The sequence below is a fragment of the Chrysochloris asiatica genome, unplaced genomic scaffold (genome assembly GCF_000296735.1).
Source record: "Chrysochloris asiatica unplaced genomic scaffold, ChrAsi1.0 scaffold00230, whole genome shotgun sequence".
Taxonomy (NCBI): domain Eukaryota; kingdom Metazoa; phylum Chordata; class Mammalia; order Afrosoricida; family Chrysochloridae; genus Chrysochloris; species Chrysochloris asiatica.
Window position 1 is genome coordinate 960,615 of NW_006408748.1, and position 16,996 is coordinate 977,610.

Below are 16,996 nucleotides of genomic sequence, written 5' to 3' on the forward strand. Positions count from 1 at the left end.
CTGCTCCTTAGAAACCCTATACAGGGTTGTTATGAGTCAGAACCAGCTCGATGGCACTTAACAACAACAACAGCAGTAATATAAGAGCAACTCTGTTGGATGAGCTTTGCATCCGGAAAATGTACATGCGTCTCATCTAATAGTTCCCCTACAGAAAATTTATATTAAAGATTTAAGGATGTAGGCAGAATATAGTAGGTAGAAGGATGTTTGCTGTTGTTGATAATAATGAATGCTTAAAAACTGCCCCCAAAACAATATAAAAGGATTAGGTTCACCAAATTGATATGTTCACACAATGGCCCACTGAATTTGATGGTGTGGAGCTCTACTTATTGAAAAAACAAAGCCAAAAAACATTATCATAAGATTCTTACATGAGACAGTGAGCACTAAATATTCTTGACAGTGTGGTCCCATTTGAAAAAAATATATTTGAAAGGATAAAAGCAAAAATATTAAGCATAGTGGTTCTAAGTTTTCTTCTTGCCTCCCTTCCCCCTCCCCAGTTTTTCTGTAATGAACATAAGGCAAAAAGAAAGGTGTTTAGCATCCATGTGTAACATGAACTTCTATATTGAGTTGCACGGCAAGCTTAAGCAAGCTTTGCTGCTCAGAAGGGGCTGTACATGTTGTTCCAGAAATGTCAGGGTTTATGTATTTGAGTTAGAAATGCTGGTTGGCTCTCCTCTGGTTATGACCATAGACTCTGCTTTTAATTATACAAAATGGCATCTTTCATAGGTAAAGGAAACCGATTCCAGCCATTCTGGGGATGTTTGCTATCAGGGGAAAAGAGTGAAAAAGGAGGGGAGCGAGAAGTATGACATATTTTTTTTTAAATCTAGTTTATATTTAGCAGAAACTCGAGATTTAGATGGACTTTGCTTTGTTTTCTAGGCTAACCACCAGAGCACCTTAGAAGTTCAACCAAAAGAATGCTCATGTTTGACCCAGTCCCTGTTAAGCAAGAAGCCATGGACCCAGTATCGGTGGTAAGTTTTGCAAAATTGAACACCTTCTACTTTATCCCAAGTAATAAAAACATGACTGTGTTAGGCTAATTCTTTCAAGTGTTTCATTACTTGACCAGCGTCTGATAGCAAACATTTCTCAAAGTCCATAGTAGCAAGTGATGTATATGCTCTTCTTGCTACCAGGCATTCTTTAAATTAGTGAGATCCATGTTCCCTTAAGTGCTAGGCCACAGAAGTATCTGGCCATGACAGAAGTTGTTGTTGATAAGTGCTGTTGAGTCAGTTCCGACCCATAGCGACCCTGTATAGGGTTTCCGAGGGTCAGCTGGTGGGCTTGAACCGCTGACCTTGCAGTTCAAACGGCTTTGCAGTCTGGTGCGTTAACCCACTGCGCCACACCAGGACAGAAGGATAGAATTGCTTGCTTCAGCACCATTGAGAACAGCCATATGGAGCTGTGATTGTGAGAGATGACTGGAGGGAAGTAAGCAAGAGCAAGAACTTGGCAATGAGGGTGGAATTTCATTTTGCTTGGAAGAGTCAGGCAGGCTGGGCGGGAATTAGGTTCCTCGTCCCTTTCAACACCTTGCCCCTCTCCTAAGCCAGGCCACACTTGAGGCTGTGGGGCCACCAGAGGACTCATGGTTACTCCAGGTGTTGGTTTAGGTCCAACCCGAATGCTGTGGCCATGAGACATGGGTGACAACAGAAAGGTGTCCGACTTCAAAGCAGGGAGTGGTTTCAGCCAAGAGGATCCAGTTTAGTAAATATTCAATAAACACGGCAGCGTTCCCACTCCGTCTTGTTCTTTTCTTCCATGAGCTTGGAAAATATTCACAAGGGGAAGAAACTTGGCCTGAGTTGTGTAATCTGAAGGTTGGTAATGACACGCTTGCAAAATTAGATCATCTTTATGTACTGGCTGTGGAGATTCCTGCCAAAAGTGTTTATACAGGACACGGGGGTCACTCCGAGGCCCTTGGAACCGAGTTCTTCTGCATGGTACTGCCCCTATGAAGCGTATACCCGTGTGTCTCTAATGAAAAGTTCGGTAAGAACGGCTGTGAGCAAATAACATTTTGTCATCCAGCATGACAACTCGATACAACTTGAGTGTCTGGATATGATAATGGCCCAACACTAAGAAGTTTATTCATCAAAACACTGAACTCCGCCTTGTCATACTGACTCAAGCTGCCTTCTTGTCCATCAAGCCCCTTTCTTTCCTTACTACTGCATGACCTAACTGGAGGGAGACTAAGGTGTACGGTTTCTCCATTAATTATATCCTGAAAGTATGAGCGAGTTTTTAGTACTGGAGAATATGATTAATTTTATAAATGACACAGAACCGTCAATGATGCATTTTATGATCCGGGCTGCTTCTGGTACTTGTAATCAAGCATGAAAATATGGCTCAAGAACCTAATTTAAAGCTAAAATGAAGACCCATATTGCCAAGTTGGCACAATAATGAGGTGCAAGGAAATGCACTTAACTGAAAAAATGGGAAATAAAACGAATTTAAAGTAGCTATTCTACTTGTAACATTGTAACTTGTATTAATACATGAAGCTTACATAGAAGTCTTTTTAACAACTGAAGTCTTTTTCTCCTTTATGCACCAGTTTTCAGCTTCAGCACTTAGAGGATCTAATTAGAAAGTTTTACCAAAAGCTAGTGTCACTTCTTACAATGAAGTTTGGTTGTTGTTATTTGTTTTTTCACTCCCCCTTAGTTGAGCGAAACCTCAGTTTACTGAAGCATTTAGGTAGTAGGATACTGTGAAGATTAAAGGCTTTGTTTCTGCTCTTACATCTGTACATTTCATCTCCTCTGCCTACATAGGCGATGTATAAGGAAGCTTTTTCTTTCTTTCTTTTTTAATTCAGTCTTTGACCCAGAGGTTGAAGTCTTTGGTTATTCAAGTCAGTGTTGTAAGCAAGAAGCCAGTATAGGACATTTGCCACATTTTTTGGTTTGTTTTAATTCTACGTTTGAGTAGGAATATTTTCTGGTGATGTACTTCCCTCCTCCTTCCCCATTTAAAGAGAGAGAGAGTACTGCAGAAGCTGTCTATTGGGCATTTTGCTGTGGTTTATACAAAATGAGGAGATGTCTCATACTGTGCTGTGCTTTGCTTCAACTATACCTCAGAACTAAACCCACTACCATCAAGATGGTTCTGATTCATAGAGACCCTATGTAGGGTTTCCAAGACTATATCTCTACGGGAGTAGACAGCCTCATTCATCTTTCTTCCACAAAGTAGCTGATGGGTTTGAACCACCATAGCAACCCAGCAGCTACCCCAAAGCACCAGCAGATGGTAAAGCTTTGGGTTCTCATGTTAAAATTAGTAATAGTGGAAAGCAGGTTAGACCCTGCCTTCACAGATCTCAGAACCCTTGGGTGGTGGTACAAGTGTTAAGATGCTTGACTAGTAATAAAAAGGTTGATGGTTCCAGTCTATCCATGGTGCCTCAGAAGAAAAGTGTGGTGATCTCCATCTCAAAAATCAGCCACTATGCAACACAGTTCTATTATGACACGCACGAGTCGGAATCAACTGCATAGCACCTGATTTCTGGTGATTCCCAGATCCATGATATAAAATAGCATGTGTACATAAAATGCACACGTCAAGGAATTGTTTTTACCAACTCATTTCCAAAGAAGTTAGAAAGTTAAGGCTCTCATTCAGGAAGTGAAAAGGAAAAACATATTGCAATGTATATATTCCTTTAGGAGGATTATTTTTTAAGAAAGTGTGTTTTTTTTGTGTGTGTTTTTTTTTTAAATAAAAATTGCCACCTACAGACTCTTTACAGATGAAGCAGTAACTTAAAATCAGTAGTTTCAGCTCTGCTCTAGCAAGAACTTGTCAGGATTTTTTACGAGTCCAATAAAAAGAGCCCTTTCTGCTTTTGTTTGTACAGAGGGGTAGGACATTTGCTGTTTCCAGAGTGCTTGTTTATAAATGAAGCCCTCCTTCCTGCACTAGAAAACCCCACCCTTGGTAGGAGACTCCTTTGCCTTGCCAGGGCCCTGTCCCCAGATGTTCATTTTTTTTTTCACATTATTGAAGAGTGGAATAAGAGACTTAATGTTTCACTCAGTCACTGCATCAACTTAAGCCGCCTTGTAATGGAAAACTCACTCACACTAATTCCTAATAAAAAGGAATGATTGCAATTCTCACTTTAGAATAAAGTAAGAGCTAGAGCTTTAGCAAACTGTCCATCAAAATCCTATTTTTGATGTTCGCAAAAATTGGTATTACCCTTGGCTTTGTCGGTAGTAAAACAGTGTGAAGAGTGTGTGTTAATTCAGTGCCTTGGTTCATCAAGTTTACCAAGTGCCTATGCTAGGAGTACGGAGACAGGAAGCTGTCAGCAATAAGTCGACATTGGAGAAGGGTCAATAATTGCACACATAGATGTAAAGACCCTTTAATAACAGTTCTTTCTGAAGATTAAAACCTATCACCACCCTTAATGAGTGCTTCCTAGGTAGAAGTATTCAGGTACTAACTGAAAGGTTGGTCATTCAAATCCACTCAAAGGCACCTCAGAAGAAAGGCCTGGTGATCTTCTTCCATGAGAGTCAAAAGCAAACAGACAACACAGTGCTGTCATGTTAATTCTGACTTAGGCAACCACCATTGAAAACCGTATAGAGCACAATTCTTTACCGACACACTTGGAGCTGCCATGAGGGAGAATCACCTCACCCCAACGGCACCTGGGTTTGTTTGTGGTTTTTTTTAACCACACTTCATAGGGTAAGAAGGCACCCTGGTGGTACACTGGCTTATGAGTTGGGCTGCTAACCACAAGGTCAGCAGTTCAAATCCATCAGCTGCTTCTCAAGGTCACTGTGAGTTGGAGTCAGCTTGATGGCAGTGGGTTTGACTTTGGGTTGGGCATAGGGTGAGGGAGGGGAAGGAGAACCTTGGCTGTGTGTCTTCAAAGGTAGCTCTGCTCCTGGACACCAGGTTTCCTAAGGTAAGCATTATGCACAGGGGACATTGGATTAGTCCCCTTAGGCTCCTCTTGTTGCATGCCGGTTGAGTGGATTTCAACTCAACAGAGTAGAACTGCCCCATAGGGTTTCCTAGGCTGTAACTCTTACACGGAAGTCCTGGTGTGGTGATGTAGAATAAGTATGGAGCCGCAAGGTTAGTTTGAACTGTAAGTTTGACGGCACTCGACAACAGCAATCTTTATAGAAGCTGATTGCTAGGTCTCTCCTTGGAGCTGTTGGGTAAGTTTGAACCACCTACCTCTAGGTTAGCAGCCGAGTGTTTGGCGCTGTACCACCAGGACTCCTTCCTTGTGTGGCCGAGGCTGCTTCATGCAGCACTTGCCTCTGATTTTGAATTGGGGCTAGTGCAGCCATGCTAGTTTGCTCTGCTTTGGTAGATGTTAGGAACAGTCTGAAACAGGAGAAGGGGCTGTGACCAACCGGGATGTCCTACCCAGACCAAACACCCCAGTGAGTCCTTTATCGGTCCTCACGCTGTAGAGAACCAAATTGTTGTTGTTGTTGTCAGGTGCCATCGAGTCGGAACCAACTCACAGCGACCCCATGCACAGCATAACGAAACAATGCTCGATCCTGGGCCAACCTCACCACCGCTGCCACCCCCGAGTCCATCAATGATGCCACCTGGCCGATCCATCTCTTTGGGGGTCTTCCTCTTTTTCTCTGACCCTCCACCCTACCCAGCATGACATCCTTCTCCAACGATTGTTTCCTCCGGACTACATGTCCAAGGTAGGAGCTTAGCCATCCTGGCCTCCAAGGAGCACTCTGGCTGCACTTCTTCCAAAACAGATCTATTGGTTCTTTTGGCAGTCCATGGCACTTTCAGTATTCTCCTCCAACACCACAACTCAAAGGCATCAATTCTTCTACGATCCTCCTTATTCACTGTCCAGCTTTCGCTGTAGAGAACCAAATTACTGTATGCTAATTGCAGTAACTTGTGCCTCCACCCAAATAATTAAAGTCAGTGCCTTATATAAGGTCTGGCTAACATTGCTGTGACATTTGCTAATGAGACAGTTTGAGGGAGCGATTTTGTGTACCCTTTGGTGAAACGGTCTGACTGTAAATGGTTAATTATGTCTTCAGAGTTGTGTCTATCTAACGTGTCTTCCTGCATTTAGCCCTCTCACCTAATAGCCCACATCCTAAATAGGAGATGGTGCATTCATGGGACAGCATACAACCAACCTAAACGGCTCCCAAATGTTTACAAGACTTAATGTGGGGCTTTGCTTTCTCTTTATGGCTTGAGAAACCTGAATATATTAGGACATTTGACAATTGTCCAGGTTCTTGGTTTCTAGTTTCCTAAAACTCACCCAACTCTAGTTTCCCGAAACCTCCCAACGATGACAATAGTAAATGTTTATGTCCTTATTTGCTTCACAATTCTCTGGCATTAAAATCTAGGTCATGGAGGTCCTTGAGGAAAAGACTGAAGGTTCATTCTGAGGAGTCTAAACAGCACTGCCTCTGTTTCCCGAAGATTTTTCCTAATACCGGGATTTTATAATTTTATAAAGCAGGTTAAGCTTCATAGAATTAGGAACCCCCCATTTCCAGCCTCCCATACTGAGTAAGTTTTTGTTAGCCCTCAATGTACATATTTTTGTCTTCATTTGTTATTCCAGCATCTGCTAACACCTTCCTTTTTTTGTATCCCAATAGTCTTACCCATCTAATTACATGGAGCCCATGAAGCCCAACAAGTACGGTGTCATCTACTCCACGCCTTTGCCTGATAAGTTCTTTCAGACCTCAGAAGGCCTGTCGCACGGGATACAGATGGAACCCGTGGACCTCACCGTGAACAAGCGGAGTTCACCGCCTTCGGCTGCGAGTTCTCCTTCCTCCCTGAAATTCCAGTCTTCCCATCGGAGAGCCTCGCCAGGCTTGAGCATGCCTTCACCAAGCCCGCCGATGAAGAAGTACTCGCCCCCTCCAGCCAGCGTGCAACCCTTCATCGTGCCGCTGTCCATGCCGCCCGTCATGGCTGCTGCGCTCTCTCGGCATGGCATCCGCAGCAGCCCCGGGATACTGCCCGTCATCCAGCCAGTTGTGGTGCAGCCTGTCCCGTTTATGTACACGAGCCACCTCCAGCAGCCGCTCATGGTGTCCTTATCGGAGGAGATGGACAATTCAAATAGCAGCATGCAAGGTAAATGCCACCACAGACTTGCCCTGCCATCCGCTGTGAGCTTGGAGTACTGGGTACTCACCAGGCAGTCTGGGGAGGAAGCACATTGCCAAGAGCTGGTGAATCTCCTAAGAGGAAATATTCTTGATACACTTGACCTCCTAATGCAGTTGCTTTTTTTTTTTTTTTTTTGAAGAGCTCCTAAGAATCGGGTTCTGTTTTAATACTTTAAGATGATTACTTTCGGTGTATTGTTGTCAAGTCTGGGTTAGCAAGATTCTTAACTTTATAAATTACTTTATTGAATGCCAACATGATTCTGTTGTTGTTGTTAAGTGCTGTTGGGTCAGCATCTACTCATAGCGGCAACCCTGTATAGGGTTTCCAAGGAGCAACTGGTGAATTTGAACAGCTGACCTTGTGGTCCAGTGCATTATCTCACAGTGCCATACCACGATGCCAACATGATACTAGGTGCAAAAAAAAAAAAAAAAAAGACATTTAATAAATACTATTTGATCAGACATTGGCGATAATGCATGCCTTTTAACAGCCTTGATTACCCATTGATCACTTGTCAATGGAGTTGAAAGGACATAACCAAAATCAAAAAGAAGGATGGTTTGTGGGACTTGGTACCCAAAGCCCTTATATATCCTGGCAAAATAAAGGTGATGCAAAACAAAAATTCCCCACAAATTTCATTTCCTGTGTAAGCTTTGCCAAAGACAAGTAAATACACATCAGCATTGTTGATAAGAGCTGAGTGGTAAGCTTTTAAAAACTGCAATGGATCAGTTGTACCTAGAGTGACTTTTTCATTTTTATTTTTTAGTACCTGTAATTGAATCCTATGAGAAGCCTATATTACAGAAAAAAATTAAAATAGAGCCTGGGATCGAGCCACAGAGGACAGATTATTATCCTGAAGAAATGTCACCCCCTTTAATGAACTCAGTGTCCCCCCCGCAAGCATTGTTGCAAGAGTAAGTATATTCAGGTCTACCTGGCATTTGCATAAGGCGTGCATCTCGGAACCTGGAGTGGAAGCACAAACTTCCAGTGTGTAACAGGGTGTGGTTTGCCAGGAATACTTTACAGTATGTGGCAGCCGCTGGGCAACAGCCCCGTGCCCATGGCCCAGAAGTGAGAACTTCCAAAAATAGTGTGCTCTGTTAACGCAGACAACATTATGACCCATAGTTAACAAGTTTTCAGTCAAGTAGCCACTCAAGATTTTGCCACCTTATCACATAAATCATTGTAATTTGTTTTGTGTTTCCATCCTTTCAGACTGTCCTTTGTGTAATTTTCACATAACTGTAATTCTAGCGTGGGTGGATTGCATATACTAGATACTCCACTTACGGTTGAATCAAGAAGATGTTTTATGTTGTAGACAAACATTGTCTTCCTAGTTGTCGCTTCTAGGAGAGTATACTGGTTCTTTTACTGGGTAGGTGTTTACTCAAAGTCTTTAGATTGACCACAAGCCCAAGAGAGACACTCCTAAATAAACCTTGTCAATAGCAACAGAAGGTTGTCTGTGTAGTTCAGTGTAGCTGAGTGCTGAAAGAATTCTTTATTCTCTGACCTTGTAAATCCCATCTGCCTGTAGATGGTCTGTCACCATTAGGAAGGTCATGTTGCGTGGGTTAGCCCCTGAGTGGTAGTTGTAGGTGGCACACAGGGACTATACAGAGTTTCAGTAATGGACCTGCCACTGTGCATAGGCTTGATGTAGCAGGGAGGTTGTTTTCTGATCTGACATTTGAGATTCCACCTCTGCTGTCCACCGTATGTGTGACCTTGGGCTCTTTAATCTTGCTACCTCATTTTCCTCTTCTTTTTATGATTAGTTGTAATTATTTTTGTTGCTTCTGTTGTCATTGTCTTGTGATGGTGCTCTCAACATTGGATCCATCCTTGAAAGTCACTGGCTTCCTGGTACAAGGTCAAAGGTTATTAACTCAACAGGGTCCTTTCTGTCATCTTTTCTCTAAATTGAATCAATGTTCTGCCCACCTGTTTACTATATCTTCTCTACCCCGTTCCCTTCCACAATGAACTCTGCAACTGAACATGAACTCACAAGTTTTAGAGCAGCTGTTAACTTCAAATGTGCTCTTGGTGTATCCATGTATTCAGACCACACGGCTGCCTTCACTGTGGCTCATGTCCCTGGTGCCAAATCATAGGCAACTTCCTGGTTGTCTTAGTTATCCAGTGCTGCTGCAATCGAAACAGCGCAAGTGTGGATGGCTTTATCAAACAAGTGTATTTTGTCTCACAGCTTAGGAAGTTGGAAGTCCAAATTTAAGGTCCCAGCTCTAGGGGATAGCGTTTCTCTTTCTGTCCTCTCTGAAGGAAGAGCTTTATCTCTTCTGGGCGCCTGCTCCTCCTGAACAGTAGTCATATGACCTGTCTTTCCCTGTCTCCGCTTTCTCACTTGAATCTCTGTCTCAAAGGAGACACACTACAATCCTGCTTCATTTGCATTACAAAGTCAGCCCATTCCCAAATGGAATTGTTGTTGTTGTTAAGTGCCATCAAGTCGGTTCTGACCCACAGCGACCCTGTACAGGGTTTCCGAGGGTGTAAATCTTTACGGGAGTAGAAAGCCTCATCTTTCTCCCGCAGAGCAGCTGGTAGTTTCGAACCACTGACCTTAATTAAGGTTCACAGCCCGATTCGTAACCACTATTAGAGAATTAGAATTTACAATGCATATTTTTTGGGGGTGGGGCCAGATTTACAGTAAAAGCCATAACGGTTAGTTATCCATATATTCTCCCAGGTAGATAAAACAGAGAGAATTAATCTTTTTACCCAGCCACATTAGCTGATAGGAGAAGGTTTCTGATGCAGTTTATATGTTATTACCCTTTGTAATTGTGTAGTGCCCCCCCCACCTCCCCCCATGGGAAAAAAGGGAGAGACACGTTCAAGTGTTTTCAAAGGAGATACTTCCGTTTAATCCTTTATAACAAGCATGTGGGAGTCAGAGCATGGCGAGAACGTATGAGCCCAAGACCTAAGTAACCTGCAAATCACACTGTTTGCATTCTGTGGATGGCACAGATGGCTAAGCTCTGGGCTAACAAAAAGGGTGATGGTCTGAATCCATCCAGAGGCACCTTGGAAGAAAGGCCTGACGATCCCCTTCCAAAAGATCACAGCCCTTGAAAACTCTATGGAAATCCAGTTTTGCTGACACACTTGGGTTGGCACCATGAGTTGGAATGGACTCAGCAGCAACACTGAGGGGCCTTAGCTTGCTTGATCCTTGGCTTTCCTGCCATTGTGCCGTGTGTGACCGATCTTACCTGTGCTCAGGTGAAAGGAAACGTAGAACAACTAGACCACATACACAACGTTCTGGAGGCTGAATTGGTGGTTTTTTTGCCTTTTTTCTTTTTTTTTTTAACCACAAAGGGTGTCTTCTCTGAGAAAGTAACAATCCGGCATACACATGTGATTGTTCCTGATCAGGTGATGGATAAGCTGCTATCACACTAAGTACAGCCGAATGCACATATAAGGACCCAGTGACTGACAAAGAATTATTCCAAAATCTAACTCATATAAATTACAATGTGTAGCAAAACAGAAGAAGAATATTTGAAGGAATAAATACACTGTGATCTGAATGCTGGTGAAAAAGAAATACTTTCTCTGCGTTGACAAAAAGCAGTTCTTTTAATGATCTCAAACCCAGTGGCTTTTAATGATTGATGAGTAGTAAGCTAATTTTAATGCTGACACAAGAATGCATTTTGCTCCTTAAAACAATTCAGATCGGCCACAACTGGGACATGGACTCTTTAAGCAGCTCTCTCACAGATGAGATTAAGTAATGTCTTGGAGGGTGCCCAGTAGCGACCCACATAGGAAACCAGCTAGCCAGGAAAGACTCACTTGAAACCAGACGCTTAGTTATGGCGATGAGGCAGCCCCAATAATATTTGCCTTAGGAACTCCTCCTTTTCACGAGGCAGACTAAATTTTGCCTTTGAGACCCATTTGCTTCATCAGAGGATTTATAGCTTTAGAATGATTTTTAAGGGCACTCCAACGTTTATCAACTTCCTTTTATTCTTGTAAGAGTACGAGGGGACTTCAAAAAGTCTGTGGACAAAATTCCATAATATTTTCATTCCATTTTTCCACAGACTTTTTGACGCCCCTTCATATTTAGAAGTAAAAAATGGAGGACTCTGGATCACTATTTGGTTGTGTATGTGGATTGCAACAAATTTAAGAAGGGTCAACTTAGCCCCAAACAATTTTCACACCTTTTCTTTTTTAAAGCTATTTGAGTTTTTGGGTTTGAAAGATGATGAGGAGTGAGTAGACCCAGAGATGAAAATTCAAGGCCCTTGTCTCTAGCTGTAACCTCTACCAGCGCCAGGCTCTTGGAAATGGAGCTGCCAACTAACCTCTCTGGGTGTTGCTGCTGCATTTTGAAATGGATGTAAGCTCCCATAAGGATTTACTGATCTGGCTTTGGGATATCCCCACAACTCATTGAAATTAAACATCTGCAGTGTGCAGAGCCTCCAAATACCAAAGAATCTCAGAACCTTGAAATACTGACAGCTCTCAGTGAGAAGTTTTACCTCCAGGACAGGTGTTGTTCTAAGTGCATCATGCATATTACCGTAAACTTCAGAGACGATAGTATCACCTCCCCCATTTTACAGAAAGGAAACGGAAGTACAGAAGGTCTAAAGTATCCACAGTTGTAGTGCACAGCCTTTCGCGTATCTTTACGGACAGAAGGAGCCATTGGAAACACATTGTAGTTGCTGTCCAGAAATGATTCTATAGATGCCCAACCCATAGAACATGATCATTTGAAGCGATTTATGAAGTCATCTGGGACACACACACAAACCCACCCCCAGTGTCCCCAAGGAATAGCAGATCTATTTAACCATTAAAGTTTCTTCCCAGCATTTCATTTCCTGACATTTTTCTCTTACTGAAGAAGATACACTATTTTCATTCAATAGCATTAAACTTGAAAGGTTTAAATAAAACTGGTAGTTTTTATTGAAGGATTTTAACTGGACAGTTCAGCTTTGCAAAAACTATCTGTTCAGCCAAATCAAATGAGCAACAACACTCCAGAGGAACACTCTACTCAGAATAACCAACCATACGAGACTAAAAGGGCAGCCTTTGCCCAAAGTGAAAAAGTTCAGTTGACAAGGAGCAGGACAGAAGGGTGAATCGAAATGGGGAACACAGAGAAGGAGCGGGAAGAGTGTGGTTACATTTAATTGCAACGAATACTATGAAACAAAATGTGTATATATTGTTGAATAGAAAACTCTTGTGCTCTGTAAACTTTCACCCAAACCACAATAAAAACAAACAAAACTGTATGTCTATAAAACCTCTGACTTAGCATATTTTCTCTTACATTTGTCTGAATGGATATATAATTAAAAGTCCTGGTGATTTTTTTTTTTTCCCCCTCACTTTTCCATATATCTAAACTTGGTTATTTTATTCAGGGTCAGGAGGTAAAAGTGTAAAGTACTGATACATCTAGTTTTTTTACTATGACCAAAAACGACTTTTAGTTCAAGGACTCCCTTTTGATTTTTTTATGGCTAAATTTTTATTATCCTTTTTGTATCTTATAAACTTAGATATTCACCTTCATCAAACTCTTCCTCTTTGCCAACCTCCTTTCTCTGCATACACAAAACTCTTCTGTATGATTTGTGGCGTACCATATGATCCAATTTAAAAGACTTTCATTATAGTTGGAGGTCAAAAGCATAAACTTGTTTTGTGTCATGTAATTCCTCAAAAGGAAAGCCAATGCCTGGATTGTTGTTGTTAAGTGCCACCAAGTCAGTTCTGACTCATAACAACCCAGTATAGGGTTTCTGAGAAGCTGCTGGTGAACTTGAACCACCTACCTTGTGCTTCCAACTGACCTTGCAGTCCAGCACATTAACCCATGGATTAAATCCTGTTAATTCTCAGCTAAGGAAGCTGGAAAACGCTGGATAGGCTTTTCCCAACCCCCACTCCCCCCATCTGCCTTTTCCCCCCTCTTCATCCTGTCTGAGAGAAATAGTCCTAGTAATGATGTTTGTGATTCGATTTCAAGCCCACCCTAAAAGGTGTGCCGATTCAGGCATCTGAGTCATTGATCGGGAACAGAGAGTGTCAGGTACCCCAAGGCAGTGAGGGGATTCCTCTCCCAGTTCTCCCATTCACTGGACTAATACTCAACAATCAGTGTTCGAGTTTGTGAAGACAACGATGCAAACTTTTCCTTTTAGAAGAGCCAACATTTGAACATTTGGTGTGAGTTTGCCATCTTTCTTAAGCAACTCAGCTACTAAGTGTCAATTCTGTCAAAGATCCAAAGTCATTTAGATCCTACAGTGTGGTTGCCTGAGCCTTAGGAATTTGGCCTTCAACGTTTTTTCCTCCAAAGAACACTCAATGAAAATCCAGTCAGCCCGTGGGAAAGCGTCCTATAGCGCTGGTGTTCAGCACTGCCTAGTGTAATCCCACAGAATTCTGTACGGAGGCAGGTTTTTACTAAGAGACTTTTCTAGCCCGCTGCTCTTCCCTCTAGCATAGCCCCTACCCTTCTGATTGTCCTTACTTATCTACATGTCTGTCTCCCCTAGAGTGTGAGCTCCTCGAGGGCAGGAACCCTGTTTTTATTCATCTTTGTGTCCCAGTGCCAAGCACGGTGCCTGGCTCATGGTAGGTGATCCATAAATGTTTGTTGAATGAAATATATAGCAGTGCTTCTTGGGTTGATGAGCTAATTTTATTTTTGTTTCTTTTGTTGGGTTTTTTTTTGGTTTGTTCGTTTGTTTCGCCCCGTGTTGTTAATGCTTTCTGTAGACTGAAGCATAGGAAGAGGCTCTCACTCAACGTTTTACATATAACATTGACTTTTGTAGGAATCACCCTTCGGTCATCGTACAGCCTGGGAAGAGACCTTTGCCTGTGGAGTCTCCAGACACCCAAAGGAAGCGGCGGATACACAGATGCGATTATGACGGATGTAACAAAGTGTACACTAAGAGCTCTCACTTGAAAGCACACAGAAGAACACATACAGGTACAGAGATGCTGGACTCAAATTTTCTTTGGAAGAAGTCTTGGGTGGAACGTTAAAGACAGACGTTTCTAGCTTTAGGGGTTAGAAGAAGATGTGTTTTAGATTGTAACAGATTCAAGTTGATAAATGTGAGCGGATCGCTCCTAAGCACCTGCAGGTGTGTTCTCTCTGTAGAGAGAGAAGGGGATAGAGTCTCAGCTAGCACAGAGAGAAAAGCGCTCGAAACTGAGGGCCTCTTGTCATCAGGATCTGGGCCTCCTATGGGCTAGCACTTAACAAATTGTTGTTGTTAGGTGCCATTGAGTTGGTACCGACTCATAGCGACCCTATGCACAACAGAACGAAACACTTGCACGATCCTGGGCCAACCTCGAAATCGTTGCCACATCTGAGCCCATTGCTGTTGCCACTGTACCAGTTCATCTTGTTGGGGGTCTACTTTTTCTGCGACCCTCTACTTTACCAAATGTGACGTCCTTCTTCAGGGAGGGACTGGTCCTTCCTGACAATATGTCCAAAGTATAAGAAACGAAGTCTGGCCATCCTGGCCTCTAAGGAGCCTTCTGGCTATACTTCTTCCAACATAGATCTGTTTTCTTGGCAGTCCATGGTATTTTCAATATTCTCCTTTAACACCATAACTCAAATGCATCAATTCTTCTACAGTCTATCTTCCTTATTCACGGTTCAGCTTTCTCATGAGTATGAGATTATTGAAAACCATGGCTTGGGTCTATTTAACAAACTTGTTGTTAAGTGCCATCAAGTTGATGTGGTCAACTGCAGGGGTAGCAGAGAATAGTTTATTATGCAGACCAAATAAATAAATACAGCCGTTTAAATGAAATACAATCCCACCAGTTGCCACCAACATGTCAGAGTAGAACTGTTCTCCATAGAGTTTTCAAAGACGGAATGTTTGGAAGCAGATTCCCCTGCCTTTCTTCTAAGGTGCTTTTGGGTAGATTCAAACCACCAACCTTTTGATTAGTAGCTGAACATTTAACTGTTAACAGCACTCAGGGACTCAGAATTCACAGAGAAGACTGTTACTAAAGGAAAGAAAAGTGAAGACAATTGGCTAATTATGGTCTTCCAAAATGGAAGAATTTCTATGCTATTGCCTACCATGTTTATCATTCCCAGAGTGGGTTTTTTTTTTTAACTTTTTTGCTTAGTATTGATTGATTGTAAGGTTGGTACAAGACAAGGCAAAATTTCATTCTGTTGTGTATAAGGTCGTTATGAGCCGGTGCAAAGCTTTCAATAGCTAGTGTGCAGCCTAATCATATAAAACTAATTGGATAGGTGAAGAAAGGGTAAAATTGTTCCAGGTGTGCCTGAATGTTTTGCTAACAAAATATCTGAAGAAACTCAGACCAAAAATGTGTTGAACAACCTGATTCATGGAAGTCAGTATTGTTGAATAAATGTTTGCAGTCAGCCTTATCTGGCCTTAGATTCCTTGATTGAAATGCTAATAATTGGCAATCTAGATGCCCCTGTTTCCTAACTTAGAAAGTGGATGATTTTTCTGAGTGTTGTGAGTCATTCTTAAGAATATTGGTAAGAGAAGTCTAGGGTTGGGGAGTAGGGAAGGAAGAAAGTGAAGTTTTTTTCAGTAAATCCCAGGACAGAGGCAGAGAATAAGGAAGGAGAGTCAGCCTACGACAAGTGTCACAAGTGTCAGAGCTATGGAGACCCAGGGTTCCTGTTCACATACCTGCTTTAGCTTCATACTAGTGCAGAGAGAGCAGAGGGTTAGAACCCTGTATTTATAGAACCACAGTCATCAATTTGGTGTTGTGAGTTGACATCAAGTCAGTTCTACTCAGGCAACAACCCCGTGTGTCTAGAATACAACTGTGCCACAGGATGGTCAAGGTTGTCTGTCACTCATGGAAGCAGATCACCAGGCCTATGTTTTGTTATGTTCTGTGCAGTAAAGCAGATAGTATAAATTCTGAGTATCTCATTGAAATGGTAATCCTGCAAGATATCTAGAGAACCAAGGAGGTAAATAGGTATTCCTTTGTGATATCTTTTACGGAGAGTCCTGGTGCAGCACTATAGGATAAGCACTGGACGGCAAGGTTGGCGATTAGTCATGATAACAGTTACTATTGAATCTTGGTTTGAAATCACAAGGTTGGCGGTTCAAACCTACTTGTCGCTTCTCAGAAGCCATGTATGGTGTTGCTGTGAATTGGAACTGATTGAAGGGTACTTTAAAAAAATCTTTTATCTGTTATTATTAACTTATTGCCATTAGCCATCTTTTTCTTTAGTTTTTTTTTCCGTGTGTGTGTGTGTGTGTGTGTGTGTAGGATCTTCATCCTAACTCTCCCTGTAACCCTCCTTTGGAGTCTTTCTTTTGTTTCTCATCAGCCAATTTTCCCATGGGAGTAGGTTTGAGAGAGTGGGGGAAGGAACTACTACAGGTTCAGTACTTCTGAATTAGAGCATTTCATTGAAGAGTAACTGTTGCATCTCCTTCAGAAAGGTCACAGCCATTGGCTATCCTTTGGAGGACAGATCTATTCTGAAACACATGGAGGTCATCAAGAGTCAGAATCAACTCAGTACCAACTGGTTTGGTTATTGACTAAACAACAAATTAGTATGTTACAGTATCTGACAGATATTTCAGTAGATAAAGACTTTATATTGTTAGAAGCTATTGAAAAGAACAATAAAACGCCACCAACTTTTTTTTTTTTTTTT

At 42.1% G+C, this 16,996-nt stretch overlaps 1 protein-coding gene across 1 annotated transcript in view; it reads left to right on the forward strand.

Annotated features, from left to right (window-relative positions):
• Positions 1–16,996, forward strand: part of KLF3 (Kruppel-like factor 3 (basic)) — a 38,527-nt gene that overhangs the window by 15,888 nt on the left and 5,643 nt on the right. Inside the window, exons 2-5 of the mRNA XM_006873209.1 lie at positions 901–995; positions 6,699–7,188; positions 8,003–8,153; positions 14,112–14,272. Of these exons, the coding sequence (XP_006873271.1) occupies positions 939–995; positions 6,699–7,188; positions 8,003–8,153; positions 14,112–14,272 (859 nt within the window). The 5' untranslated portion in view covers positions 901–938. The remainder of the gene's footprint in view (positions 1–900; positions 996–6,698; positions 7,189–8,002; positions 8,154–14,111; positions 14,273–16,996) is intronic.